The sequence below is a fragment of the Barbus barbus genome (assembly GCF_936440315.1).
Source record: "Barbus barbus genome assembly, chromosome: 10".
In the NCBI taxonomy this organism is placed as follows: domain Eukaryota; kingdom Metazoa; phylum Chordata; class Actinopteri; order Cypriniformes; family Cyprinidae; genus Barbus; species Barbus barbus.
In genome coordinates this window covers 29,274,459-29,298,798 of record NC_136738.1, presented here as the reverse complement: position 1 = coordinate 29,298,798, position 24,340 = coordinate 29,274,459, and the positions used below count along the sequence as shown (strand labels likewise).

General features: G+C 37.1%; 1 protein-coding gene across 4 annotated transcripts in view; it reads left to right on the top strand.

The window, feature by feature from the left end:
• The window catches only part of LOC306876396 (tensin-1-like), a 230,550-nt gene that overhangs the window by 51,691 nt on the left and 154,519 nt on the right, over positions 1-24,340 (top strand). The window contains exon 1 of one of the 4 annotated variants that reach the window (XM_079427511.1): positions 3,633-3,902. The exons of the other annotated variants lie outside the window; for them this stretch is intronic. Coding sequence (XP_079283637.1) covers positions 3,822-3,902 — 81 coding nt within the window. The 5' untranslated portion in view covers positions 3,633-3,821. Of the gene's footprint in view, positions 1-3,632; positions 3,903-24,340 lie in introns of those variants that run through there. 4 annotated transcript variants of the gene reach the window in all.

Here is a 24,340-nt window from a genome sequence, read left to right as displayed (position 1 = left end):
CAAATGTGTCCACCATGTGCCATGATGGACAGGGTGAATGTCTGTGAAAGCAAACAGGACTGACCCCAGGAGAGGTTTCATCTCATCAGTGTGATGAAGAGGAAATGCCAAGGGATTACAGACATCATCCAGAGAGAGTGAAACACCCACAGTGAGACCACCTTCCCCTCCAGCAGGCCGGTGAAGATTTGATGTGCTTCTGTAATGAAGCTCTCAGCTCTGCTCTGTTTGCTGTTTGGGTTGCTGTGTCTTTAATGGCTGCGTCACAGCCCCTGAAAAGCAGTAGCTCGCAGCCTCGCTGATATCTGGGCCAGAGACATGTAGCCGTGGCATTAAAGGAGATTTGCAGAAAATTTCACTGTTGTTAAAAGTTATAAAAGTTAAAATTTACTGTAAATAAAATGTACGGTACTATTATTATTTTATATTATATAAAATAAATATTATACAAAATATGTTTTAATCCAAATTTGGCATAAAATTAAAGCTATATGTCTAAATAAGTTGTGTTCCAAATTTGAAGTTGATATAAAAAAAATTGAGGTTACTATGCAATTCTGTTTAGGCGTTTTACAATAAACAGCCACCGAGTGCCATTCAAACCCCATTTAATTTTTTTAAGCACTTTTCTGTCACAAATGTATCAGTTTCTCTCTCACTATTACTCCTATCACAAAATACCACCAAATATGGATTTCTTCTATAAGACTGTAATACATTTGGAATTTGACACCTCCCACTAAGGGGGAGCAGCCCGCTAAAATATTTCTTTATGGTAACGCAATATCCGATTTCAAAACGGTTTTCACAGGATGAATTTTGATATTTTAAGCTTTCAAATGATATATAATATATGATGATTACTAAAATACGTGATGGGAAAAAAAGGAAACAAATTGAATTTTTGTGTCAAAGATCAGAGCTCCTGTTATGGTGTATATGTTTTGAGGTTTCCTCTTGTCATAAATTAATCTATTACTGCTACTACATAATTTTTTAACAACAAACAGTGGTAAAATATCTATTTAGGAGTCTTGGACCTTTCCAACTATATATAGTTGGATGTCATGATTAGATTAGGATTTAATGGTAATATATTGAAGTAAAGTTATACGGGACGGTGACAGTTAAGTAAAGATTATGTTCCATGAAGATGTATTTTCCTACTGTAAATATATCAAAACTTAATTTTTGATTAATAATATGCATTGATAAGAACTTAATTTGAACAACTTTAAATGCGATTTTCTTAATATTTAGATTTTTTTCCACCCTCAGATTCCAGATTTTCAAATAGAATTAAAATTCAATTAAAATTACCCTTATGACTGGTTTTGTGGTCCAGGGTCACATTTGACAATACCTGTGTCTTTTTCTCAGGAGACAAATCTGAGATATAAGAGACCTAATCTCAATTTTGTTTTGGAGAAGCTATTGATATTAAAGCAGTTATTTGTGAGTTTCCTAGGTGCCTAGAGGAACAATGTGTGGAACAATTGGTTCCTCCTTTATGACTGAAATAATGGAGTTGTCAAGGAAGTATCAGCTTCATTTAAGTATGTTTTTTTTTTTCACCTTCAGCACATTTTTGGCATCCAGTAAGAAATTAGAGTTTTCAAATTAATGTGGATAGTCTGATGAAAAATGTTTTCATGTTCGTCCGTAGCTCAGTTCATTTGAATTTGGAAGAGTTGTTGAGAAAGATTGCTCAGAGATTACTCATTCATAAGTCAGATAATTTGGCTTTGGATGAGTTAGATAAAGTTCATACAGTGCCCTCCAAAAGTATTGGAACAGTAAAGACAAAATTGCTCTGTTGGCTGTGGAGTCAAGACACTTACAAATATGATTAAAAGATGAATATGGGACAAAAGGTCCAAGATCCCTTGCACACAATCACAGCAGTGAGTCTGTGACCCATAGACATCACCAGACTCTTGGTCTCATCCTTTGAAATACTTTCCCAGCCTTTAATGCAGCCAAGTCCAATTGTTGCTTGTTTTGGGGAGTTTCTGCCTTTACTCTCCTCTCCAGCTGGAGAAATTCATGTTCAATCGGATTTTAATCTGGAGATTGACTTGGGCAATCTAAGACTTTCCATTTCTTTGCCCTTATAAACTCCTTGACTGAACTGGCAGAGTGTTTTGGGTCATTGTCCTGATGCAATATGAAGCACTTCCCAATGAATCTGGTGGCATTTTCTTGAATATTTGTAGGCAAGATGGTTTTGTACCCTTCAAAATTCATTCTGCTACTGTCATCATGCATTAAGTCATCAGTAAAGTTGAGAGGGCCTGTTCCAGAGGCAGCCATGCATGCCCATGCCATGACACCACCTCCACCATGCTTTACAGATGAGGCTGTATGCTTGGGATCATTTGCAGTTCACTTTTTTCTCCACACTTTTGCTTTCCCATCACTTAGATAAAGGTTCATCTTTGTCTCATCGGTCCATAAACACAGTTCCAAAACTCTTCTGGCTCACCTTTGTGCTTTCTTGCAAACTCTAATCTTGCCTTTCTATTGTTGGTGCTGGTCAGAGGTTTGCATCTTGCTGTGTAGCATCTATAATTCTGTGTCAAAGTCTCCTGAGGACAGTAGATTGTCAGAGCATCACCCCAGCTTTCTGGAAGTTGTTGGTGATTTTACAGACACGTCTTTTAGGCTTCATTTTCACAGCTTTTATGATTTGTCTGTCATCAACTACTGCTGTTTTCTCAGCCGATCAGTTCGTTGTTGGTTGCTGGTGTCGCTGGTGGTTTCCAAACTCTTGATTTCTCCATGCCCTTTGTTTTTGCTAGAGCTCTAATTGACTTCCTCTTTTCTTTTAGCATCCAAATTGCTTGCTTTTCTCTCAAAGTCAGCTCCCTCATCTTCATCCTGGTTTGTGTGTGTCATCATCGAATGCAAGATTCAGAATGCAGAAGTAATGGATATAACTGATACGACACATTCCCTGCTTTTAATACCTTAAGAATGAATGCAACAGGACACAGCTGATCACTTAGAAAGACCTGTGAGGCAACTGTTCCAATACTTATGCTCACATCAGATAGAGAGATGAAACTCTAAAAGTGCTGAACTTCTTAGCTGGTCAAACATCTGTGTGTTGAATCACCCAATAATAAAATGTGACATTCTGTAGTTTTGTCTCATATTCATCTTTTAATCATATTTGTAAATGTCTTGACTCCACAGCCAACAGAGCAATTTTGACTCAATCATTTGTCTCACAGCAGTGGTGTTGAGATCTCTTCTCTTATCTGAAACTCTAGACACATGTGGCATTACCCAGTCCTTTTCTCAGGAGACAAAATCTGAGACGCAGGTGACTTAATTAGAAGAAACAATTCCGATGTTTCCTTCCTGTAGGTATATTTAACTGCAGGAGAAGCGAGAGGAGTTGGAGATGAGAACGAGCGAGCACGTTTTGAGAGAATCTGTTCGTGGGGGAGGTTAGAGAGGAAAGCAGGGGGTGGAAGATGTGAATGAAAGTAAGACTGAAGAGAGACATGGAGAGAGGAGGGGCTAAAGCCGACAAGGAGAGCAGTGGGGAGAAATAAAGAGGCTCTCAGTCACCTCCCCCTCTCTCCTGTGGAGCCGAGCTACATGACCCCAAAAAAAGAGAGAGAGAGAGCGAGAGAGACAGAGAGAGGGAGGGCGCCTGGAATAAGAGAGTGACGAGGAGGACAGCAGCGGCAGTTGATGCAGCTCTCCTCAGCGTGTCATGGATCTGTGGAGCGTTGTGGGACCAGCGTGTGGAATAGTTATGCATCCAGTCCGGGATCCAGTGGAGAGGAAGCCGTCAGCGTGATCTCGTGATGCCCTCCGTGTCTCTCAGCTTGCCAGCCGCGCTGGCCGGCCGCGCTCGCACCTGGGTCTGCCTGTCCTGCATGTTCTGGGTGAGCTGTGGGTCAGTCCACTTGACTGGGATGGGTGGGATTGAGGGAGAGAGTGCATTTTCTTGGATAATTCAATGAATTAGATCAGTGCTGGTTGTTTCACTGCGCACGTCACGCTTTAAGTGTTTTTCATGTTTGGGGGCAGAAGGATGTATTTTCTGGACGTTCACTAGCCTGTTGCTAATGTCTCCTGAAAAATTGTAGAGAAGCATCTTAGATGAAGTTGATGCTTAAATGCAACCTCTGAGAACTCTGTTAAGTCTGTTGAGTTAAAAAAAGAGCAACATCTGAGTTTCCTATGGGCCTCAAGGATAGAAAAATGACTTTTTTTTTGTTCTAAACAAACAGCATTAAATGGAGACTTTTGCATCTTGAATTTTCTGTAATCTACTTAACTCACAAGGTGAAGATGATAAAAGTGAATATTAAATATCAATCACACAGAGCTGTCATATGAGGCTTCAGAAGACATATACATGCACTATAGAGCACAAGTGGTATGGACTACTTTGATGAAAGAACTCAGTGAATTAGATTTGCTGGAGCAGTGGGCTTAAGTGTCTTTCACTACGTTTTGGTGCAAATTGATGTATTTTCTGGACATTAACTAGCCTGTTGCTTGACTGTTCACCCTATGCTGTGTTTTTAAGAAATGGTGTGCTCAAAAGTGAACATTGTCGTCATTTGTTCATCTCATTAAAACTCATGCCAGAATGGTTGTGGTGGAATATTCAAGCTGCTCATTTCCATGCAACAACAGTACACTCATATGGCTGAGCTCCAAAAGTGACCATGAACATCATTATTTTAAGACTGTCAGTGATTATTTTAGTCTGAGAATTTTTATTCAAATCTCATATTCATTTTATATCACTATACTTTCACTTTATTTCAGCAGAGACTGCATTTGCATTGAAAAGTCAATGAGTTCGATCAGAGCTAGTATCAGATCTTTTTTTTTTTAATTGTGCGTTACATTTTAAGTGTATTTTGCATAAGTGTATTTTTTGTATGTTTCGGAAATGTCATCATCATTAGTGATTATCTCAGTCTGAGACATGGATAAGATCTTTGTTTTGGAGAAGAGTGAGATTAAATGCAGTAAAGTGTCTTGTCTCCAGAGGAAAAAGTCCTCAATTAGATCTTGGTCTATAATCAGATTTGCAAAGATAATCTGTCAAGTCTGAAATAACTATTTAAACTCAAATATTTCTCATCCGTTTCTCACATTCATTTTATATCTCTATACTTTCACTTAATTTAAATGTGAGAAGCAGGAGAAAATCTCAGGAGAAGCAAGTGCAAAAATCTGTATTTGTATTGGAGAAACAATTAAGACATTAGAGATCTCACTTGGGATGTTTGTTTTTAGGGACCACAAGCTCAGATTTCCCTGTGGAAGAGTTTGAGAAGAAGTTCATATTCCAATCTCAAAGCTTTTGAGTCTTGCCAAATCAGAGCACAGTTTGAGACATTGTTGAGATTTCTAGAGGAGGCGCATTGCAAAAAGAGATTGCTGAAAGTTTACTTTCCTAAAAGGTAGTCCATTTACTCCAATATGTCTCATCTAATTCTCATTTTCATTTGATATCTCCATAATTTCACTTTATTTCAACAAATGTCCCATTTATGTAAAGTTTGTGAGGACGCCAATAAGTCTCCTGAGTTAAAAGAGAGCAATATATTATTCTTCTTGGCCTCAAGGACAGAAAATGAAAAAATATTTTTTCTCCTAAACCTCGACGTGATTAAATGGAGACTTTTGTGTCTCAGATTTGCAGTAACCCACATGTATCTCACAAGGGAAGATGATAAAAGTGAATAATGGCTTTCAGTCACACAAAGCTGTCATACGACCTAAGCTGTAGTCATATGGATTACATTTTTACTATTTTTGGAGCTTGATGGAATAAATTACCATCCACTTTCATTTTATATGCAAAAGAGCAACTTGGGCATTCGCCCTATGGGTGAGTGAACGATGACAACGTTGTCACTTTTGGGTGAAGTATTCCTTTAACTCTCACTCGGCCGATGGTTGTGTTCCCTCCTCTTTCTCTCTGGTCATTCACTCTCTCCGACCTCTCTGGTCTCTTAATTAGCATTCCGCTTTAGTGAATGGAGTGGAAAAGGATCCCAAATCCTCCTAAAGCTCAGGCACTTTTTGAATATAGTGGAAGCCTTTCAGTCTTCCTTTCAGACTGTGATTCTGCAGTCCTGCTGCACTGGTATTGGAGAAATGGACTTTGCAGGAACGAAGACTCTGTCTACAGCTGTAGATGTCATCATATATGACGAGAAGATGCGGGAAACAGGCGTTCAGAATGAAGCAGATGTGATTTATTCGCTAGAGGCATCCAAAACGAAATCCCTGGGCCCAAACTCTATACTTGGCATGGGTTTGGTTACCTGCTGAGGAGAGATGACATTGTGAATGGAAAGAGACATGTCGAAGAGAAACCTGTCCTGATGTCAGCAGAGGACAAAGCAGAAGAAACCGAAAAAGAGCGGGCAACATCCAATACCTAAAAGCTCCGAACCCACTTCCTCCAAACTCTGAATTATAAATGAACTGTCTGACACTTTGAGGACTAGCCGGGCTGGACAGTCTCTTGTTTGTAAATTTCTTTGAAAGCATGTTGAAACAAAGGTATTGAAGGTTTGATCACAAGAAAAAAATATTGGTAATGCTTTACGATAAGATTTAATTTGCTGACATTAATTAATCTTTAGGTATCATGACCTAACTTTGAACATAACTTTGTTAATTACAAAAAAATAAAAAATTGGATGAACTAACTCTTTAATATTAATGATATCATGTTAATAATATCATGTTCATTTTTACAACTTTTATGTGAAAATGAATGCCTTTATCCATTAAGCATGATTTATTGGATTGTGCTGGTTTTTATTCAGTTAATTCTTTTGAAGAGATTTTTAACAGAGAAAAATAAATTATAAAAACATGATATAATTTCATTATACTATTCGGTCTAAGATTTCTCGGCATGAAAATAGCCACAGAAGCTGGAATGGCGTTAAACACAAACAAACAAACAAACAATGTAAAAATGAACATGCAAAATAACAAATTGAATCTTACTATGAAGAATTTTCAAGCTATTACAGTTAATATGCAATTTGCAGATTGCTTTGATTCTGTAATGTTATGTATTTCCAAATGAAACTGGATATTCAGTAAGGAAAATAATTTTTTAAATTATTATTATTTGGAATAATATGCATTGATAAGTGGGGAACAGTAACATGTATAAATAGGGTGTGTGTTTTTTCTCAATCTTATTTTAAGCTTTGACTACAGTTGGCTTAAAATGAGGTTTTATCCATGAATTTCAATTCTTAATGTTTTGCACTCAGGAAAATGTTGCGTGCGACTCTAGCATAAAGACCTCTGAGACGAGGTGTTGCTTACAAACACCGGCTCTCTGCCACTCAGCCAATGCAAATATTGACGCATCTTGAGCTGTATGAGAGGTCAAAGAGCTTATTGCAGTGATCAATGTCCATTAACACTCCAGATCAATCAACAGCAAACAAGTTGCACTGTACAGTGTTGGAAGTGTCTGTGGGCGGCTCATGAAACTGCTCTGCACATTTTTACTGAAGGCGATTTATTTATTTTTTTATTTTATTTTATTTTGAGCCATTTAGTTAAGCACCAGCACAAGATAAATATTCTTAAATATAAATATTGATTTACAAAATTAATATTCAGGTACATATTCACTCCTCTCTGTGCATTGCAGTCATTTCTAGTAGATCACCTTTGATTTTCTCCGACTAATGAGTCTGTGGTCTTTGAAGTCACTCAGCGTATGATTTACTCTTGCACTTCTCATCATTGTTGGCTTTTGAATTCCACTTTAATGACCTCATGCTCTACAAGCTCTTCATCCCTCTATCAAAGCTGCCTGTGAGGGGCCCCTATGATTTTGGCAAATTCAAAATTAGAACATCTGGTTTGCCTTCATAATAGATCAGCCATGGTTCTTCATGTACTTCTAGGCACGTGACTGTGAGAGGTTGTGCATGTTTTCTGAGTACTGTACGTGTGTGCATTAAAGCTGAGCTATACAGTATTGAATACTACAGCTGATATGCTTGCGATGATTTTGCAGGCAAAGTGTAATTATGGCATACTGAGTGCTGCAGTGATTTCATTGTGCTCGTTTTGTGGCTGTAACGACTATCATTAGATGTCATTAGACTTTGCATGATCCTTCATTGTTTTGTGCACTTTCTCAGTTCTTCATTATTTTGCAATAAAATATCTATCCATCTAACGTTCTGTCTATCCAACCTTCTATTGTTCCATCAATCTATAATTTATCTATAGTTCATTCTATCATTCTGTCTATCCATCATTCGTTCTATTTATCGTTCTATCATTCTGTGTCTGCCTGTCTGTCGTTCTATCGCTCTATCTATCGCTCTATCTATCTATCTATCTATCTATCTATCTATCTATCTATCTATCTATCTATCTATCTATCTATCTATCTATCTATCTATCTATCTATCTATCTATCTATCTATCTGTCTGTCTGTCTGTCTGTCTGTCTGTCTGTCGTTCTGTCTATCTAGATATCATTCTAGATATCGTTCTATCTTTTGTTAGATCCATCCATCCATCCATCCATCCATCCATCCATCCATCCATCCATCCATCCATCCATCCATCCATCCATCCATCCATCCATCCATCCATCCATCCATCCATCCATCCATCCATCCATCCATCCATCCATCCATCCATCCATCCATCCATCCATCCAACCATCCATCCATCATTTGTTTTATCTATCTATTATTCTATCGTTCTCTATATCTTTCTATAATTTTTTTTATTGCTCCATTATTATAGCTATTGTTCTGTTTATCTATCTATCATTCGTTCTATCTGTTGTATCTATTGTTTGTTCTATCATTAAATCTGTTGCTCTGTCTGCCTGTCGTTCTATCTGTCTACAGTTCTGTCTTTCTCTCGTTCTATCTACCATTCTGTCTGTCATTTTTAACTTGAATTTGTGTTTGTCTTGTTTGTGAATTCACTTTGGAACGAATGGTTTCTCTAATTGGGGGAAAAAAGAGCAAATGCTGAAAAACTGAAATGTTTGAGAATATTTTCTCATACAGTATATATGGAATTTTGGCGAAAGACTGAAGAATATCACTCTTTTTGTAGCTATATTGCACAGTCTTTGCATCTGTGTTACACTGTAGTGATTCACTGCGTGGAAAGTTAAACCGTGAGTGACAGTCCAGAGCGAACTGTGCCGCCCCTCTGAGTACATTAAAGTCGTTTAACCTTCTCTGTTGATTTATGATGCGAGTCTGTGTTCACTTCAGCGGGAAGAGCCGCTCACTAATCCACTGCTGTCAATGGAGCTGCATTCTGGAATGTCTCCTGATCACCACCTTATTTCCATAATATCTCACTTTTCCCTGTTATTCTGTCATCCTCTCTGATTTTTCCCAAGTTTTCTCTATCTCACTTTCGCCCATTCCCTTAATCCTCTTGCTGGGTTGCCAGTTTTGATTCTTCTCCTTTTTCAGCATCTGTCAGAGATAAGACTCACTCTTTCAGGAAAAAAAAAAAAAAAGAAAGTACAAAAGCTGTGACTGGGACAGTACCTTTTCAAAAGGTACACCTTTGCCCCTCATTCACCCCTAAAAGGTGCATTTCAGTACCTTAAAGGTACAGATTTGTACCTAAAGTGGAAAAATTTGTACCTAAATGGTAAATATTAGTTTTGAAAGGGTACTGCCACATTGACAGCTTTTGAATCTTTTTTTTTTTCTATGTTCTAAAGTCTGGATTCAATGGTTTGACTGTCTGCTCCATGTTTTGACAGACTGTAGGCAGTTGGTGGGTGACTTATGGCACACATTTGCTGTAGTAAGGCTCAAGACTGTAGTAAGCTGTAGTAAGGCTCAAGACGTATCCAGTGCCTCTTAGGCAGTTTGTGTAATTCATCAGAAACTCATTAATGTCTTGCCGGCATTTCTAGAGGGAGGCCTAACAGGGGAAGTTTGGCCCTGCGTCATGTGGTTTTCATCATGTCAAACTTTACTTGATTATTCTTCATTGGCATTCTTGTTTCGTCTCAGTAGGGGGCATTATTTGATGTGAGTTCACTTTGCAGTTCATAAGCAATGCTCAACCAGAGCATCTCAAATAAACAGGGCTGTTTCTTACTCTTTGTGAATGGAACCAAATGTCTGTGTGGTTTTGAAACAGATGATGTCATTTTCACTGATCAGCCCACTCTGACTTTTGTAATGAAGAAACGCTGTATACTGTCAGTCAAAGATTGAGAGAGAGTCCTTTGATTCCCTCCTCTCTCTAATGAGAGAGAGTCCTTTCATTCAGTGGCCACTTTAAGGAACTAATTTTGCTGATCACGTCATGCATGGCAACTCATGAACATTTGTTTGAAACCACTTTGAAATTGATTTCAAATCTTAGCAGACATTCTAAAATGCAGATGTGAAATGTGATCAAAATAGAAACTTTTATAAAATTCCTCCATTTTATTTTTATTTGATTTTATTTTATTTATAGGATTTGAAACAGCTATATTTATCTCTTCAACAGCATAGATACAATTTTGCAGCTTGGGAATCATTCTGAATCAAAATTAATTGGCAGTATGCATGGCTTCAAATAGAATATATCAGATGCTCCCTTAAGAGTGTTCACTTCAAATAATCTGCCATCTGCCCTTTGGAGTGAGTAGGGCTAGTGATTTTCATTTTCAAAATGCATTTTGCCCTATCTTTCAACCCTGCTGTATGAGAGCTTGCTTGTTTATTCAGTAGAGAAACAGAGTTTGCGTATCTAAGAATGCAGATCTTAGTTCAATCTCTGTCCTCCACCATTGTGCTTGACTGGAGCAGTGTGGTGCTTTTCTTGTCATTGAATGAACCGCTGGACTAAGTGCTGTGGTTAGTCACACATCAGCACGAGTGAATCACACCAGCCATCCAGAGACCTTGAGACGGAAGAGCTGATTGAGCGCATGATGAGGTATTTAGCAATGAGGTGCTCAGAGCTGAGAGAGAGAACGATGCCTGTAGTTTGAGCTCCTTAAACCTGTTTGCAATTATGTTTAAAGTGATAGGAAACCCAGACCGTCTGATTGGACCTCCTACATGGACCTGTGAAGGGTCTTGTGCGGTAAACCAATCATGTTTTGATGTTTTGTTCAGACTGTAGTCCATTCATGGCCTGATTTTCAATGAAAATAACAATAAACAACATAATATTTATTTTACACATTAATTTACTTATTTAATTTGCAGAATTTGATTTCAAAATAGACACAAATCTTGATGACGTGACAACAATGTTGCATACTACTGATTCAAATGTTTGTCCTGAAACATTTATTTTGTAAGTAATATTTCAAGATAAACATTTACTGGACTGAAGCAAGTTTACTTGATTATCCTTACATCATTTATTAGACAAATAATGCTAAAATGTGCGTCAGTGTTAAAAAACGAGTATCTCAATCAATCTTCTGTGTCTATATGATTCCTATAACTGTATTATGTATTATAAAATTAATTAAAACTACAGAATTTTGAAAACTAAGTATTTAAATATTATCTTACTAAGATATATTATTGGGAGTTGTAGTGTGACAACTGATATTTATATGCTATAACGATCTCATTGATTTACATTACAAACAAGCCATCAGAATTTCATCTTACTTTTTAGCCATATCAATATCAGCATCAATTTTTGCTCACTTTGGGTCTCTGAATAAAATTCTCCTATATCTATATAGAAATAATGGCTGATGCATCATATGATACTCAACAAGAAAACTAATTAAAATTTTCAATATTTAGATTTTTCAGGCTATTATTTTAAAGCATTTTTTTTTTCTAAAAATACTCTATTCTGTACAGTACCCTGTGCTGAACATAGCCACATGCCAGAGTCTTTTAGCAGACTCTGTACTGTATATTTAACTGTATATCCATCTCTATTTCAATTCCAGATCAGGAATATGACTGAGTTCAGGTCAGCTCTCAGAAACCTTATTTTAGCTGCTAAAGAATGACCAAGCGTGGTCTCTTTATTGGCCTGTCCTATACTGGTACATGTGATTCAGATTTTGTGACCTCATTTCTATCTCAGGACATCTGTTTCTGTCCTACCAGGTGCCTGTTTGTGCTACACTGCACTTAAAGGGACAGTTCACCCAAAAATGCCACTACTGTTGATGTTTTTTCACCTACATATGGGATCCAAACTGGTTTGCTATTATTAGTTCTGGTGGAAGACGAAAGTAGAAGTTCAACTTAGGCCATACAAGTTTCAAGCTCGAAAAAGGTCAAAAACACCAAAAAGCACATTAAAAGGAATCCATATAACATGTACAGTATATACCAAGTCTATACCAAGCAAAGTGGTTTGGAATGACATGAGGTTGAGTTTTCATTTTAAGGTGAATTATTCTTTGAAAGTTTGGTGGTCGTATGAGTTTCTTATGAACAGTATGTGAAACCTTGGACTAGAAGTCTCTGTGATTTAAAGTCTGAAGCCCCATCAGTGGAGATCTGGTATTAGTTTCCTTATCGTGCCTCTGAGCCTAGTGTGAATCATTGTAATTGGCACAATTTAGAGTGGCATGCTGTACTTTCTGTAGAGAGATGTAAATTACTGGCAGTGAACCCAGTTTCACTTTGTACAAACGTAGAAGAATGCTGCTTTACTTTCTAATAGCCCTAATTTATTTTTCTGAATTGCACAATCTGCACTATTTATTTTCATGAGTATACATGTCACCGAAGCCTGTGAAACAGAGCTTTATTTGGTTTTGATAAACACAGGTTCTGATCGACTCATGAAAACATGCATTCAAGCCATCTCAGGTTTCCTTTGCTGCCTTACATGGCTGTGTTAAAGATATGGTTCTTCTAAACTACAGCGTGTTTTTTGCCATAAAATACCATTTTAATACTGTAATAGAATTGGACGCATGTTTCTGATCTAATCATGTCGCTTTAGTCTTGCAAAATGTTGCTCAAAGCTGTTTTTACAAAGTGTAAAATTACAGAGCATGAATAAGATTTATGAGATGAGCTGTTGTGTTGTGAACAACAGGATGTAATTTGGCCTTAAGAGATAAAAATTTAATTGTCGGCATATGAGTTCTCTTTTACTATTGTTTACCTTTTTTTTGGTCAAACATGAAATGACCCCTATAAGGATAATCAAGTCAAATCTCCTTACTGGCCTCTACTACAGAAGGATACAGCTCAAATTAATTTACATAAATCATTTTTAGTGTCTTGACTAATATATTAGTTTTTTTTTCTCTGTATGCTCTAAAATGCCTTATTTTTTAAATCCAATTCATACATTTTAATGCACATAATACACCGTGATATTTAATTGTCATTTATATGCACCAGTAGAATAATTTGTATTGTGTTTTTGTCCATAAAATGCTATTTCAGTCTTTCTACTTCAAAATTTTATGTTCAGTTCATTGTGTCACTTGTCGTTTCTTTGTAATTATTTTAAATGAGTCTTGGACTACAGGACACGATGGTGCTTCTGGACCATGTTCATATATGGCTTCCTTTTTGCATGATAGAGTTTTAGTTGGCATCTGCAGATGGCATGGCGGATTGTGTTTACCGACAGTGGTTTCTGGAAGTATTCCTGGGCCCATTTAGTAATGTCAATGACAGAATCATGCTAATGAGTGATACATTGTCGTCTGAGGGCCCGAAGACCACGGGCATCCAACAAAGGTCTTCGGCCTTGTCCCTTACACACAGAGATTTCTCCAGTTTCTCTGAAACTTTTGATGATGTTATGTACTGTAGATGATGAGATTTGCAAAGCCTTTGCAATTTGACATTGAGGAATGTTGTTTTTAAAGTATTCCACAATCTTTTCACTCTTTCACAGATTGGAAAGCCAACTTCTGAGAGACTCTGCCTCTCCCTTTTATAGTCAAGTCACCTTTATTTATATAGCGCTTTTAACAATACAGATTGTGTCAAAGCACTTAACAGTATCAAATTGGAGGATAGAGTGTCAGTAATGTATAATGATAAGATTAAACACTCAATTTTCAGTTAAAGGCATTTCATTATTGAATTCAGAGATGTCATTTTCTAGCTCAGTTTAGTTTAAATAGCATCTGTGCAATCAAATCGACTATAATCGCAAGAAATTAAGTGTCTCCAACTGAGCAAGCCAGAGGCGACAGCGGCAAGGAACCAAAACTCCCTCTGTGACAGAATGGAGAAAAAAAAACCCTTGGGAAAAACAAAGCTCAGTTGGGGGGCCAGTTCTCCTCTGGCCAGATGAAAAGTGCAGTTCAATTCCAACCACAGCCATGTCAGATTGTGTAAAGGGCTTATCTGATTCCCGTAGTCTTGTCCCGATGGGGCATTTTAATTTAAATTGAATGTATTTGTTATATTTGTGTTTTATTCATTATTTGAAGTTTTTCATTTATATGATTTATTCATTTGCTATAATTGTAATATATAGTTTAATGCATTTATTGTTTCTTGGTGTATTTTTACTACACTATTGGTGTTTGTTTATTATAATTAAAATTTATAGTTGAATTCATTTAATATATTTCTGTTGTGTGTGTATGTATGTATATGTATATATTCATTTTTCATATATTATTATATTTTAATAAAAATATTTAATATATATTTTTAAATATTTATAATTTCTAACAATAATAGTATTATGTAGTTAGATATTTTATTATATTTTTTAGTTATTTTGCTATATTTTTAGTTTTATTGTATTTTTAGTCAAGGTCTTCACTGGTGATATGTCTCTGAGGCTCATCCAGGTGTCCTGGTCTCTGCTGACGATCAGGGCTGTAGACATCATCTCTTGGTGCTGATCCACCATCTGATCGGATACGGACTGAGAAACAGAATAAGAAAGAAACAGACAAATATTAGTGTAGATGCTATTCTTCTTACGATGTAACGAGTACATCAAGTGTTATGGGGAGTGTTCCCGGTTCCGGTTGATTTAATTAATGCAGCCTAACAATCCTTTAACGGATTTGAACAATAGAAGTGTAGCAGTGTGTTATGTGTAAGCCAGGTTAAAGAGATGTGTCTTTAATCTAGATTTAAACTGACAGAGTGTGTCTGCCTCCCGAACAGTGTTAAGTAGATTGTTCCAGAGTTTGGGTGCTAAATAGGAAAATGATCTGCCGCCCGCAGTTGATTTTGTTATTCTAGGTACTATCAAACGGCCAGAGTTTTGAGAACCCAGCGGACGTGCAGGACTATAATGTGATAAGAGCTCGCTCAAGCACTGAGGAGCTAAGCCATTCAGGGCTTTATAAGAAATTAACAAGATTTTAAAATCTATCCGATGTTTGATAGGGAGCCAGTGCAGTGTTGACAGAACCGGGCTAATTATAGCTAATCATGTTACAAACCTGATGTCAATTAAGTTAATTAGTTGCTAGATGTTCTCCTAGCTGAATCATTTCAAAATGTCTTGCTTTTTCAGCCCTTTGTTGCCCCCGTGCCAACTTTTTTGTGACCTTTAGCAGGCATCAAATTTGAAATGAGCTCATTTAGTGGATAAAAGTGTAAAATTTCTCAGTTTAAACATTTGTTATGTTCTCTGTTCTATTCTGAATAAAATACCGGCTCATGTGATTTGAAAGTATTTTAGTTTTAATTTTATTCAAATTTAAAAAAACATCCCAACATTTCCGGAATTCAGGTTGTATGCCAGGAGTGTTCTTTTTTTGTTCCTTCTTTGGTGATTTATAACTCCAGAAAAATAATCCCAAATACATTGTGAATACTTGATATCGGCCTGTCGTCCTGTAATTCTTCTCATGCTCACATGCAGTGTATTACAGTATAGAGAATCTGCAGCAATATTGTCAAGAACGAGAAGAACAACATAATGTTTGTCTGTGAAGCAGAATGATCAAGGGTTTCAGCAACAGCATGTCATGCCACCCAGCAGTCGGTCTGTTGACATGGGCAGCACTCAGTGCCTCTGCAAACACCAGCTTCAGGTTAAGAGACTTCACTCTGAACGTTACATTAAGTGAGTAATTTCCTCATCCGGATCCTCCTCTTTGAAATCAAATGCTTTTAGGTTAGACGAGGGATGAAAAGAATGAGAGAACAACAGGGAGAAATTGGAATGCCTGAGGAGATTTGTTTCCCTAAATGAAAAGCAGGTGACCATCACACAACCGAGTAAGAGGTTACATTCTGACCCTTCATCCCTCAGAGAGAAAGCGAGAGAGGAAATCGAGTGATATTGAAGTTGTTTTATTCATGACCCCTTGAAACCATCTTATGGTGGTTTGTGGAGACATTACTCTCTTTTTGCTCACCAAGGCTGCATTCATTTAATCAAAATTACAGTAAAAACAATAATATTGTGAAATATTATTTCATTTTAAAGCAATTGTTTTCTATTTGAATATTTTAAGATATAATTTATTCCTGTGTTGCAAAGCTGAATTTTCAGCATCATTACTCCATTCTTCCATGTCACATGATCCTTCAGAAATAATGGTAATATGCTGATATGCTCAAGAAACATTTCTTGTTTTTATCAATGCTGAAAACAGTTGTGCTGCTTAATATTTTGTGGAAACTGTAATATTTTTTTACGATTCTTTTATTACTAGAAAGTTCAAAAGAACAGTGTTTATTTGAAATAGAAATCTTGTAACATTATAAAATTCTTTACAGTCACTTTTGATGAATTAATGCATCTTTGTTGAATAATAAACTAAAGTAAAGTAAACTGAACCTAAAACTAAAAATAAAATAAATTTCAAATTGTTTTTTGGACTGTTCCTCACAATTTTTTTTTTTCAAAATTTTCAAACTTCCGGTTTCTAACTGGTGCCTTCCTGTTGAGCCCCATAAATGTGTCTATAGAGCCTCATGAGTAACTCCAGCTCTCATACTATGATTAAGTGTCTATTCTCATAGTTTAGAAGGCAGTCGGTTGTCTGTGAGATATTGTAAGAGGTGACAAATAAGTAGCTTGTATTCTTGGCTTGGCCTTGTGTAGCTCGTGAATGATGGGATATCAGCCCGCTTTAGATGATGCAGACCTCCAGTGACAGCTGGGACTGTGATGCCCAGGACAGTCTGTAGTTATATCATTTATATATATTGCATGAAATGTCATCATCACTGCTGACCTAGTTGACCATTGTTGTAGATTTGTTGTAGAAAATTGTTGTACACTTTATGAATGACAGAAATTGCAATTCTGTGCAGTTCTGTGGAGACCTAATGCACTATAAAGTCATCATTGACAGCATGTGAATGATGGGATATCAGCCTGCTTTAAGGGCTTTAGGATTATGTAGACTTCCAGTGACTGTTAGGAAAATTTGTGTATGTTGTTTTTTTTTTTACATTAAATGATGTTGTGTTATAAACTTCTCATAGGACCAGTTTTCTAAGCGTTTCAACAAGAAAATACAACTTATTCTTGGACTCTGAGACCTGAGTGAAGTGACTTGTGGCCAAGTATGGTGTCCCATACTTGGAATTTGTGCTCTGCATTTAACCCATCCAAGTCTGCACACACACACACCGTGAACACACACCTGGAGCAGTGGACAATGCTGTGGTGCCCGGGTTACAAGTCTGACTCTATCCATTAGACCACGACTGATAAGCAAACAACAGTCCACCATACTTACTCTTGTGTTTGTAGATGAAGAGCATTAGGTGGTGATGAATATGTTAGATGATTGTGAATGAAACATCAGGTAGCAAGAGTATAAAAACCTTGATGAATACCAGAGACTAAAGGACAAGTTGGAAAGAATGTGACAAGTCAAGTGAAGCCGGAGTAGTTCCGGCAGTGATGGGGGTTCTGGGCTGTGACATCCCAACCGGAATAATGGCTTCAGCAGATTCCAGGAAAAAATGACTTAATCTGGATCCTGAAGAGAGAGATCATAAGAACAGCTCCAATACTGATCTTCAAGTTCCCAGGACCTGAGACTGACAGAGGAAGACCACCCACAAACACGGGCGAAGAGGGTGAATATACTAGTTTTGTGACAATTTTCTGTAGGTATAGCCTGTTGATATCAACCTGATTGATCAAACTGTTCTGTATTGGCTGATTAATATCTGCAGACAACTTTTTGTGCATGCTTGGATTTATTTTTTCCAAATATTTGTTTTCTAATTAAGACTTTGTAGTTAATAAAATATAATAATAAAATATAATAAAATCTAAAAATGAAAAAAATAAAAAAAATAAATCAGCATAAATATCATATTAGCAATGTTATATTCTGCTCGTCTTATATACATATGCATATATATGTACACAGTACACACGTGTTTGTATACACACACAGTATAGTGATATTTTACTTTACACTTCATTCTAATAAAATTGGCGATGGCGCAGTGGATAAGACACATGCCTTTGGTGTGAGAGACCCGGGTTTGAATCCACTGTGAGACACCAATGTGTCCCTGAGCAAGACACTTAACCCCTAGTTGCTCCAGAGGCGTGCGACCTCTGACATATATAGCAATTGTAAGTCGCTTTGGATAAAAGCGTCAGCTAAATGTAAATTAATAATTAGTATTAATATGAATGCTTATTTTGAAATATATGTATAAAGTTTAAATAATTTCGAAATATTAAAATACATCGAAATGCTATAGTTGTTTGTCTATATATATTAAGTTGTCTTATTTATATTATTAAATAGTTTGTTCTTGTTTTTCTCCAAATACTATAGTATGACCATACATGTGGAGAAAAACAAGAACAAACAATTTAATAATATAAATAATAAGACACAACTTAAGATATATAGACAAACAACTACACTCTAAAAAATGCTGGGTTAAATACAACCAAGTGCTGGGTAAAATATGGACAAACCCAGTGATTGGGTTAAACATTTAACCCAACTGTTGGTTGAAAACCACCCAGCATGTGTTCTGTCCAGTATTTACCCAGCACTGGATTGTATTTAACCCAGCATTATTTAGAGTGTATATTAAAGCATTATATATTCTTTTGGATGATAATGTTTTATTTAATGTAATGTATTACATTAGTCGTGGCCTAATGGTTAGAGAGTCGGACTCGTAATCCAAAGGTTGCGGGTTCGAGTCTCGGGCCGGCAGGGATTGTAGGTGGGGGGAGTGAATGTCCAGCGCTCTCTCCACCCTCAATACCACGACTGAGGTGCCCTTGAGCAAGACACCGAACCCCCAACTGCTCCCTGGGCGCCGCAGCATAAATGGCTGCCCACTGCTCCGGGTGTATGTTCACGGTGTGTGTGTGTTCACTGCTGTGTGTGTGCACGTTGGATGGGTTAAATGCAGAGCACGAATTCCGAGTATGGGTCACCATACTTGGCAGTATGTCACTTCACTTCAATGTTTGAAAAATCAATTTTTTCCACGTCTAAAAAATTTTATTTTCTTAATTACTTGGGTTATAGTCAACATTTAAATCATATAAATATTTCTCAGCAAATGTAAATCTAAGAATTATACCATTAGAAATTCATCTGTTGTTTTTTGTGCAAAAGTGACTTAAGATGTTTGAGCAGATCACATATGGTATGCTGTCTTGAAAGGTTTGCACATTATCTCTAAAAATATATTTTTCTGTGGAGAAAATGAATGAGATTCTTCCTTCAGGAACCCTGTAGTGTAATGTAAAGATTTGTCTGGGACGAGACTGTCGGTGGATCTGTGCCAGCTGTCTGAAGAGGTTGGACTAGATCAGTATGTTCTGAGAACTGGTTTCCGTCTGTCATCCTCACTTCATCTCTTCTTCCTGAGTAGCCCCAGTGGGATAGACTGATCCCGGTCCACAACCCTGGCCGGGCTAGACGGAGGGATCGAGGAGCAAATCCCTATACTACATAAACACACTCATCATAATAAATAAGTAAATGAATGTTTGGCCTTGAGTGCCAGTAATATAAACGTTTAGGCAAAGCTGATTCCTCAGATTGCTTGGACTAGGGTAGATAATTGTTAATTCGATCCAGATGGGAAGGGGTTTTGTTCTACAGCGCTGTTCTATGAGGTTTATTTGAAATGCTAAAACAATTGTAACCAATTGTGACCCGTGAATGTTTGGATGAAAGTGAATTGTCCCTCCATCATCAGTCGTTGTAGTCGTTGTGTCCATCAGATGTGTCTCTGCAGTTGAAGAGTAGGGTTTTGGAGCGAGAAGGCAGCCAAGAACATGTCAGCAAACCCGACTGACAAGCAAAGAGCTGCTCAAAGTCGTCTGACTGGCTGAACAATAGCATGTTGCTGTCACAAAGATGGGTGATGCCTTATAGTATTTTAGTCTTATCTGTCTGGTTGTAGGGATGTGCAATATATCATTACTATATCAGTTACTGACCAATAACATTAATTTGTTAATAAATTAATTAATTTGTTGATTGATTGATTGATTGATTTGTAGTTTTCCTGTTATTTATTTATTTATTTTCAGTCATTTATTGGCCAATATATTGGATATTGTATTTTTTATCATTGCATTTCATGAGCTAAATAAAAGCACTAAATCAAAGAGATTGCAATAGACTTAAAGGTGCAGTAGATGATCTTGGAAAATGCTAACTTTAGCCTGATAGCACTGAATGCGAATGTCCCACCATGCCTGCAATCGCCGTCCAAAGCCACGCCCCCTGAACGCACATACGCTTACTGTAAAGGATTAGCCCTTATTTGAATTAAATTTTTGGGGAATCTATTCTTAAGATTTGATATTGATATTTACATGATTAATCGATATTAATCAAAACGTCCAACTTATACCTTGTTCACCAAAATGGCGCTACGTAGTTATTTTTATTTTCTTTGCATACATAAAGTATTCTCATCGCTTCATAAAATTCAGATTGAACCACTGATGGAAGATGGACTATTCTGACGATGCTTTTCATACTTTTATGGACCTTGACAGTGTCATTTACTATGCAGTCAATGGGACAGTCACAAGCCTCCCAGTTTTCATCCAAAATATCTTAAATTGTGTTCAGAGGACGAACAAAGCTTTTACGGGTTTGGAACGACATGGGGGTAAGTGATTAATGACAAAATTTAAATTTTGGGGTGGAGTATCCCTTTAAATCAAAACTTTTTATTTTATTGCATTGCATTACAATTGCATTACAAAATGTAATTGCATTGGCCATTTATTTGTTATCGGCCATAACATGAAAGTAATTATCATCATATTTTGCATCCTTATTTACAGCACCTTTAATTTGAATGATTAGGTTTGACAGTCTTTTTTTATTTTTATGGCATATGGAGGAAGTTTACCTCTGTTATATTATGCTTTATTTTTTCAGTTCCCAGACTTCACTCAAAAATGCTTTGTTTGACAAATATAACCTGTTTTTTGGATGCCGTTTCCTGAGGTTGTTATAACAGAACTTGAACGGACCCATGGGTTCTCTCTTACACTTTCAATTTACCGGGTAATTTGCCTGCCCCTCAAATCAATGCAGCATCGGTCTGCGGTGCTTTAATGCTTCTCCTGTCCTCAGATGCTCTGGGGGCTCGTCCTGTGGTGAGCGAACCCCCTACGGCGTTCCGAACCCTTTAAAGGGCAAAGAGAGTGAGATGTCCTCGCTGTGTTTGTGTGGATGTGGGGTCAAAAAGAGTGGAAGGAAAGGGAGGGGGGCGAGGGCAATGGTCAGACTCCCTTGCTGAGAAATGTTTTTGTGAGCAGAAGAATTGCAGCGTTGTGAAAGAAAACATTGTGGTGGGATGGATGGGGGTGGGAGTCCCAAAAAGGCCAGACCTCCTTAAACCAAAGTCAGGTACAGAAAGTGGGATGTTTCAGGGTGTGTTTAAGGTAGCAAGCAGGTTGTGTACTTCCAGGCAATCTTGAGATGAGTGGGAATGCTAATGGACTGCTTTTCTCCAAGTATCACAGATCTTATATTCTTGAACAGACAGCAGTCATGGTTGAGGTGGTGTCAAGAAAGGGATAGCAGGTCGTTTGATGGTGTCAACCACCAAATGAGAAGCAAACTAATGTCCCAATTCCAAATACTGAATTTTGTTACGAACAAGGAATATAATCACTGGAGAAGATCCAGATCTTCAGTTCACGGTTTTGGTTACATGTTCCAGAAATTGAAGACTTGGTGTATGGTTCTTGACAGGACATGTCAAGGAACCTCTCACTGTCATTGTGTACAGTTGATCAATGGTCAATTGCTGCATGATAATCAAACTCAGCACTGACTTTCCAAAGGACCTAATGATGCGAAATTGAGTTTGGCCAAAACATGAAGGTTTCCAAGCCAGACATCAAAGTTATGGACTGGTAATGGACTAATGGATCTTGTACGGTACAAATAAGTCAGTTTTGGATTGTTACTAGGGTATTCTAGGCAGTATTGCTTAGAAATTAATATCATTCGCTGCACTGTTTTTGCTAACATTTGCAAAAATGGTACCTTTATGGGTACAACAGCTTGTCACTGGGGCAGTACCAACAAAGGGACACCTTTGTATCTTCTTTACCTTAAAGCAGTGGTCTCAAACATAATTCCTGGAGGGCCACAGTTCTGCAGAGTTTAGCTCCAACCAGCTCTAAATCACACCTGCTTGTAAGTGTCTAGTGATCCTGAAGACCTTGGTTAGCTGGATCATGTGTGTTTGATTAGGGTTGGAGCTAAACTGTGCCTGTGACCTGTGAGCTGTGACCCTCCAGGAATTGAGTTTGAGACATTTTATTATTTTATTTTATTTTACAAAGTATACATTACAGATTTATAACATCAGCCAATTTTGATGTATTGACTGGAATTTCAATAATTTGCATCCCTACTTAAAACCACTTATCTGAATGATTTCGATTTACATTCTTTTCTGATTTTGAAACATGTTAACCTGTATAACATATCTTGGCTTTTTCGAGACACGTATATACATTGGGGGAATAAGCAAAAACCCAAAACACCCTTGCAACCACATAGCAACACGTCCCAGCAATATTTGGTCAGTAGAATATCACAGAAACGTGGCTTTTGGCTGTTTAGGTAAATGGATGGAGGCCCAGTGTTGGACACAACCATCTTATCCTGGCACTGGAATATGGACACATGGAGACGGGTTTTTCCCGCTAAACTCCAGCATTGTGGAGGCATGTTTTACATGGATTAGCAACACTCACACATTTCCAGCTCCTTGGGTTCATTTGCAGGTGAAGATGTTGTGTTTTTGCATAGGTATGGTTGGAGGGAGTGATTGATTGATGTATCAAGTAAACACAAGAGGGTGGATTTTAAGTGTTTGTGTGTGCGTTTAAAGGATTTATGAGCAGACTTTAGGGTGAGTGTATTTGTATAAGGTGAATTTTAAGGGTGACTGTGAGTGTATGTGTGGGTTTTGGAGATTTATGCTAAGCCGCTGTGTTGAGCGTAGTATGTTGAGGCAGATATATGAGAATGAGTAATGTTTAACAGGACTAAATGATTAGACAGGGAGAAGGAAATAACGCCACTTGGAGGCTCTTTTTGAGAGCTTTACTGCACTCAAAAAAATATTTAGGCCCAATTCTTAAGATTTATGTATTTCAATTGCATATCAAATTTCCATTATTTTGATTACATATTTCTTAACTTAAACCAATAAACTTAATGTGATGCAAATTTGCCAAACTTATGTAAATTAAACAAGTAATAAGTAACTTGTACTTAAAATGCATCAGATTTACGTAACTTTTTTTATCATACACCTAACATATTTCATATATTTAATCCTACCCCACCCAATCACACTGTGCTACAACAAAATCTAACTACAACACACAAAAAAAGAACACCAAGACCACCCTGTTACATTATATCAATTTATTAATGCTTCAAAGCATTTGGCTATATGAGGTAGCAATACATACAACACAGTGTTCATACACTTGTGTGCAACAAGAAACAAAAAGTGCCTTCATATTTACATGCACATTAAGGTTAAACACTATTTTCAAACATCTTGCCACAATCAACCATACTGCAGTAATAAATGCAAAAAAAACAAAAACTTCAACAACAAAAAAAAACTTTAACAGAAAAAAATAGTTTTAACCATTTTTAGTGCAGAAATAAGATCAGTTTCCTCGAGAACTGTGCAAATTTGAGGTAGACCGATACATGAGGTAAATCGAAGATAACAGTACTGCTTACGTTGCACTAACATTTAAAAAAACAAAACAATGTGTGACATGCAATAATTTAGAACAATAAGATAATGGTCAGAATAAATGCCATAAGGCTCGGGTTGAGTGGCTCTGCACCACAACACTTTCCATGGATGTTTAATTACTTGTTAGGAGTACATGAGTACGAAAGGAACATTCTGCATCTTCATTTTAA